General features: G+C 41.0%; 1 protein-coding gene across 1 annotated transcript; it reads right to left on the bottom strand.

The window, feature by feature from the left end:
- Window positions 1–2,274: 2,274 nt before the first annotated feature.
- On the bottom strand, window positions 2,275–6,315 carry LOC113617005 (cytochrome P450 3A19-like). Its single transcript, XM_027100338.1, has 2 exons — window positions 4,996–6,315; window positions 2,275–2,550 (listed from the first exon to the last, which is right to left on the bottom strand). Exons 1-2 carry the CDS (start codon window positions 5,134–5,136, stop codon window positions 2,290–2,292), a joined length of 402 nt encoding a protein of 133 aa, XP_026956139.1. The 5' UTR covers window positions 5,137–6,315; the 3' UTR covers window positions 2,275–2,289.
- Window positions 6,316–7,496: the final 1,181 nt, after the last annotated feature.

Below are 7,496 nucleotides of genomic sequence, written 5' to 3'. Positions count from 1 at the left end.
TACAAGCAGCTCATGCAGCTCAACATTAAAAAAACAAACAACCCAATGCAAAAATGGACAGAAGACCTAAATAGACATTTCTCCAAAGAAGATATACAGATTGCCAACAGACACATGAAAGAATGCTCAACATCACTAATCATTAGAGAAATGCAAATCAAAACTACAATGAGGTATCACCTCACACCAGTCAGAATGGCCATCATCAAAAAATCTAGAAACAATAAATGCTGGAGAGGGTGTGGAGAAAAGGGAACCCTCTTGTGCTGCTGGTGGGAATGTAAATTGATACAGCCACTATGGAGAACAGTATGGAGGCTCCTTAAAAAACTAAAAATAGAACTCCCATATGACCCAGCAATCCCACTACTGGGCATATACCTTGAGAAAACCATAATTCAAAAAGAGTCATGTACCACAATGTTCATTGCAGCTCTATTTACAATATCCAGGACATGGAAGCAACCTAAGCGTGCATCAATAGATGAATGGATAAAGAAGGTGTGGCACATATATACAATGGAATACTACTCAGCCATAAAAAGAAACAACATTGAGTCATTTGTAGTGAGGTGGATGGACCTAGAGTCTGTCATACAAAATGAAGTAAGTCAGAAAGAGAAAAACAAATACCGTATGCTAACACATATATATGGAATCTAAAAAAAACAAAAATGGTTATGAAGAACCTAGGGGCAGGACAGGAATAAAGATGCAGATGTAGAGAATGGACCTGAGGACACGGGGAGGGGGAAGGGTAAGCTGGGATGAAGTGAGAGAGTGGCATTGACATATGTACACTACCAAATGTAAAACAGATAGCTAGTGGGAAGCAGCCGCATAGCACAGGGAGATCAGCTCGGTGCTTTGTGACCACCTAGAGGGGTGGGATAGGGAGGATGGGAGGGAGATGCAAGAGGGAGGAGATATGGGGATATGTGTATACGTAGAGCTGATTCACTTTGTTATAAAACAGAAACTAACATACGATTGTAAAGCAATTATACTCCAATAAAGATGTTAAAATTTTTTTTAAATAAAGTATTTAATAGGCTTGTGCCTATAGAATATTCCTGTGTACGTGTCAAATCACACATACTTGTGAATATTTTTAAAATTCTCCATAATGGGCTTTTTTCCTAACCTTTGGATTTCTCACTGGCTGGCCCAGTCCCTCACCCACAGGTGAGCATTTATTCTCTGCTTGATGACTGAATGAATCAAAGGGAAGTACAGTGAGTGGTCTCTGGTTCCAGGTTCGTGAAGCTGCAGGACAGGGAGCTACTGAGCTTGGAGGAACTGCAGAGGTTCCCTGGCCCAGAAAACAGAGGACTTTGTCCACTCTGACTCTTCTGTCAATAAGTGCTATGTGTCACCATTGTGCTAGTACTCGGGACTCCATGGCAAACAAAACAACTCTTGGCCATCAGGGAGCTGATAGGGTGTAATAAAGGTCTAGATCCCAGCTACTGGCCTAAAAAGTTCATTCCAAATTTTGCTTACCATACACTAAATGGGAGAGCATTAACTCTTTCCAGGGTCCAATCTGTGCCCAAACCAGATCTTGGCTCTGAATTCCCAGAAGAGGATGCTCAAGACCCGTCCAAGGAGGAAATCTCAGACATGTAGAGAACAGATGACTTCACTTTGGAAAGTCATCAAATACTGAGGTAGAAGGGACCTGACCCAGGTGTGCAGCCACAGACAGAACCAGGGCACCTGTGTGCACCTCCGTCCTCAGTGAGGCTGCTTGAACCATCAGGGATGAGACCTCTAGGTCCCAGCCTGCACTCTCACAATAATGCTAGAGGAAATGTAGCCAATGTTTAAAAATATGGAATGTGGGAACATGGGGTGAACTCAGAGAGCTAAGAGAGAACAGAGAGAAAGGCTTAAAGGGAATAAAAAGACAGTGGTTAGGTAAATTATGGCATATGCATACAAACATATACACATAGAATGTTGTTCATACTTTACTGTTAAATAAAGAGGTTCAAAACCAAATAAAGTATAATACCATCCTGTTTTTAAAATCTATATATGCATAGAAAAATGTCCATAAGGACATATATGACATTATAAATGAGGCCTATCTTAAGATATTAGGAATGTAGACAGCTATAATTTTCTTTTTCTAGTCTATACTTTGTATAATTTTGACTCACATAATGAACACCCTTAAACAGAAAAATCTTCCAACAATAAAAAGATATACATATAAATTATTGCATGATCACCCACTTGTCAACTATAATAAGAGTTGTCAAAATATGCAAGCACCAAAAAGGATCAGGGTGGGTGTCCTTTCCTCAGGGTCTTGTACCTTTCAGGACGGAACTCCTCAGGCTCTGGCCAGAGCTCTGGGTCATTGTGAAGAACGAAGAGTGGCACCACCACTGTTGTCCCTTTGGCAATGAACACTCCATTGACTTCCACATCCTTCTTACAGATCCTCTCAATTCTACCAGCAATTGGGAATATTCTGAGAGTTTCATTCAACACCATGTCAAGATACTCCATCTGTACCAGAGCCTCATAGGTGGGAGGCGCCTGGGAAGAGAAAACGAGATTTTGATAAATTAAGATTTCGGATCAACCTTCAACTCCATCTGTGTAGTCCTATTGAAATGTTAGGAGCTCCGGGGAATAATTTAAATTGGTAGAGGACCTTAGCATTTATAGACATTTTAATATCTATCATGTGCTTTGACCTGCTCAATGGCCCACAGAGGTGTGTAGAGTGGTTATGACTATGGGCAATGTTAGGACAATGCCCTAAACAGGGCCTGAAATCCCACACATTATCATCTAGTGTATTTTCTTTCTCATGAGAACAAACGTGACCAATAGACTACGACCCTTAGTCTTAAGTGAAATAGGCCAAAGTCACTGTTTCCTTTTGAAAGTGAGGCCACACATCTGTACCAAGGAAAGAAATGTATAAAAGAGCAAATCCCCTGTTCAACATAAAGGTTTTTAGTTGAAAACTCCTGACTGCTAATGCTTTTCATTATATATATAAAGTTTGGAATCACTATATTATATGAAAACTCTATAAATAATTTGGGGAGAAACGAGTTCCTTTCTAAACCAAATACAAAAACAAAGAGCAAGATTGGGTGCTACAAGGAACACAATTTCAGATCCAGGGAAAGTTACAAGAGGATGAGAACCCTACTCTCAGCCACAGCCTCTGTTGCTGGAACAGTCTCCTATGGTCCCTTCAGGGGTGACTGTTAAGGTCTGAAGGTCTAAACAAGCCACTGCAGCCCCAGAGGCCAGCTCTCCTCACACCACAAAGAATTCCACTCTTGGCAGAGATCTGAGACCAGTGAGGGTGACACGTGGCTGTCACGTGGGGTTATATTTAAGGGGCAACATTGTAGAGGGTGAGAGTTGGCTCAGGAGACAGACACCCTGGCACATAGGTTGGCGTTTTCACCACTAGGTACACGACTAGTATGTGAAAGTATTTCATCTCTCTGTCGCTCAGGTTTCTGAAACGTTACATGGAGATAATTAGAGTTGACACTTCATAGGCTTGTGTGGCAGACACACTCACTGCTCACCCAGTATCCACGTAGTCCCTGTATTTCCCAGCCCACTTGAAGTTACAGGAAACCAGCTTTGCCAATGGGCTGTGAACCGAGGCGATTATGTCAGTTCGGGGACAAATCATTTGAAAAGCCAGTGAGCAACGCTCGAGTCCCTTATTCCCCAGACAACAGGAAGTCCTCATGTTCCAGATAAGGTAGCTACAGGAAGGTGGAGCCTCTTAGCCTGTATCCCCGAGTAACGCTGTGGAGCAGAGCTGCCCTCTCCCATCCTCCACTAACAATCCATGTTGGTCATGTAGATGTGGGTTAGAAGTAAACCTCTGCTCTGTAAAGCCACTGAGATTTGAGGGCTAACCTGTTACTGAGGCATAACCTAGCTTCTCCTGACTTATACAGAATCTTATGAAGGTTAGATTCGTTTATAACTAGAAAGTACTTAGATAGACATATATCGTAAGAAGCAAATGTTAGCCAATAGTGTTGTTATTATAAGTATTATTATAAAAAGGGGAGGACACAATGCTTTAGCTAGCCTGTCTCTTAGTGACCTTTTCACCTTATTGCATCAAAAGAATCCCAATATGAGATTTACCAGAGAAGACAGATCATCTCTAACTTAGGTAGGCACTACAATCTATCCTTATCTTGTATTTGAAGGACTCAGGATTCTGAACGGTGATAAAACTTGTCTAAAAGCACAGCCAGGACTCAAACTCACGTCCTCTGTTTCCTACTTTAAGCCCTTTGTTGTTACAAGGCTCCTCCTAGTCTGCAGTGTACCCAGGGCGGTAGACTGAATTAATGGTCTCAGTTCTCCAGTCCTTCCTGGGTCCATGCCCTTTGTCATCTAACCCATTGGTGCCTCCCATTCTGACTCAGGTTGGCCAGGTGACTCACTCTGAACCAGTGGAAAGTTGGCTAAGTGTGGTGCTTGCAGAAATTTGAAAGTCACCCACATGATTGGGCTTCCTGCTCGTGCCATCTGCCATTGCCCTGAGAAGCAGACATGTGGAGTATGAGACATATGTGGAGCACGTGTGGAGCTGAGTCACCCTAACTGCATAGCCAAGGCCAGCCTACATCAGCCAACACCCAGGACCAAGGAAGTCCAGCCATATCAACAGATAACTAACTATGCAGACACTGGAGCAATAAATGCTTACTGTTAGATGCCACTGAGGTACTGTGATTTTTACATGGCATACTGTAATGTATGATATGCCAGTACCAGCATTTTTTCCACAGTACCTATATTCCTGTGTGTACCACACATAACTTATGTTTTCCCCTCTGTTTTGTACGCTTTAGATCCTTCCTAAATAGCACAGGTTAAAGATTTGAGGCTCATGCTTTCTGCAAATATATTCTAAGAAGTGATGAGGAGGCATTCTTGCTAAGGCTTCACCTTCCCCCTCTCTCTCCAGGTATCATCACTCACCTTATCGGGGAAAGTTGCATCAACCTCCTCCTGCAGCTTTTGTTGGACGTCAGGGTGAGTGGCCAATTCATATATAACGAAGGAAAGACAACTGCTAGTGGTCTCGTAGCCAGCAAAAATAAAGATGATACTTTGGGCCATGAGTTCTACGTCAGACAGAGCTAAAAGGAGAGGAGAGACATTTTAGATAAACCACATCAATATAAAACATCACAGCTTAGATGATGAGAAATCCAAATGAGACTGCCAAATCCCTAGCGGGAAAATGTAAAAGCAATTGAAAATTAAACTGGTAGTGCTTTGTGTTCTCATGTCTTCCTTAAAGAGCCAGGAAAAAGCAAGAATTGTCTGAATCCAACTTTCCCCAGTGCCTATACTCTCCTCAGCCCCTGCTGCTGACTACGCCACCTCCCTCACGGCACAGCTGGGTAATTTCAAGAGACAGCAATTTTGTCTTACTTACACAGTACTATTAGTATGTCCCTTGGAGAATCCTACAAGTGCTTTAGCTGTAATTAATATGGGGTAACATTCTCTTCCAGAATAATTTAAATTATTCTAGCTAAAGTAAAACTTGATTCTTTGGCAGATTTTACAAGACTAAGGCTATATTGTAGGGAAAATGAAGTTATCTTTTATCTAAACATGTTTGCGGGAACTTAAGAGAACAATATAAGGCTGTTTCTACTCAAAGTGTGTTGATGGACCTCGAGCATCACGAACATCTGGGAACTTATGAGAAATTCAGAGTCTTCACTCCTAAACTAGAACTACAGAATCAGAACTTTCACGATATGTGATGACTTGCGAGCAAAACCTGGCCTGAGAAGCATGGATTATACATTTGACAGGCATCAGGCAATGGAAGACCTGGGGCATAAGTCTTCTCTGGGGGATCTCACATATGTACAGAAACTACAGAGATTGACTAAAAGCTAAAAGAGTTGTGATTGACCCTAGTCTAATCAATGGCATTAAAGTAGAAGGAAGAATGTGTCCCTAGAAGGGTACTGGTCAGCACGCAATATAGAAAAATAGGGTCCAGGGAGTGGAATTAGCAATGCTTATTCAATCATGGCCTGAATGTCATCTTCTCAGTACACGCCCCCTCTCTTTGCTCTCCTTTAGCCTCACTAAACAGCCCATGTAATTATAAATAGGTCTCTCTGTAATTATAAATAGGACACCAAGCGTGATCAGGCTCTTATCTATTTGATGGGACAGAAGTAGGACCTTTAGTTACTTAGAGCGCTCAGATCAATGTTGTACCTGCCCCAACCAAGCAATTCACACACACACACACACACACACACACACACACACACACACACACACACACACACACAAACAATACAAAATGAGTGTGAAAAAGATCTACACATAGTTTTAGATATATTTATAGTGGTGTGCTGGCGTCAGCTCGTCCCTGCTCAAGAACAATTTTTTTAAAATTCAAGAATTTTGTGAGATGGTTGTCAAACCATTCATAGCTTGAAATTAACCACATGGGAGTATTCATGTCATGGAATAAACTAAAGATCAGGGCCTTCTTGTTTGAAAGAACAAGACTGTTTATATCACTGTTTATGGGTGATACAGAAATCCTTATGTTCATCAGTCTTGTAGAAATATATTTGATGTTCTTAACTTTGTCCATTGAGAGGATCTAGAAGCAAAGAAACCCTAGTAGCAATGAGCATTCCTAAGATCCCAGATTTTGATTTCTAAAAACCATTTCTCACTAAAGGGAACCAGAGTTCCTTGGGAAAAAATGGCTGATTCCAGGGCTACTCAGGGGAAATAAAAGAGAAACCTGGACTGTCTTACATCAGAAAGTGAGGAAGTTCCCAAAAAATGATAGATTAAAGAATACTGGATAATCTGTGTGCTGTGCTGGTGGATATAACTCATTATAAATTTGTTAAAAACCCATGGAATGTACAAAACCAAGAATGAACCCTAAGGTCAACTATAGACATTGGGTGATAATGTATTAATGTACGTTCATTGATTGTAACAAGTGCACAACTCTGGTATCATCTTTTGATAGTGGGGAAGCTGTGTGTAGTTGCGGTAGGATGTATATACTGGAAATCTCTGTACTTTCCACTCAATTTCGCTGTGAACCTAGCTGCTCTAAAAAATAGTCCGTTAAAAAAAAAAGATTTAAAAAGAAGAAAGAAGAAAAGAAAAGAGAATACAAGATCGCACTTGAAAAGCTCCAGTGGACAAAACTGAAAGAACCTGAAAATCAAAATGAAGAATGATGTAAGAGAGTAACTTAGTTATACATGAGATCATGCTGATATAAATAAACAAATAAATGATTGGGGGAGAATGGAGAGCTCTCCCTACAAAAGAACATCAATTCATAAATACAGAAGAATGATGGAATTAGAAAGTCATCATATTGCAACCACCACAGTAACAATGGTTTCAGTCAAAAACCATCCGTGGATGGTAAAACTAGTGGGTGACAATTTGAAGAGGAACACTATATT

This window comes from Aethalodelphis obliquidens, unplaced genomic scaffold, assembly GCF_003676395.1.
Source record: "Aethalodelphis obliquidens isolate GAN/ISIS:26980383/991018 unplaced genomic scaffold, ASM367639v1 scaffold1155, whole genome shotgun sequence".
Taxonomy (NCBI): domain Eukaryota; kingdom Metazoa; phylum Chordata; class Mammalia; order Artiodactyla; family Delphinidae; genus Aethalodelphis; species Aethalodelphis obliquidens.
The sequence above is the reverse complement of the archived record's forward strand: the minus strand, read 5'-3'. Positions and strand labels throughout refer to the sequence as shown.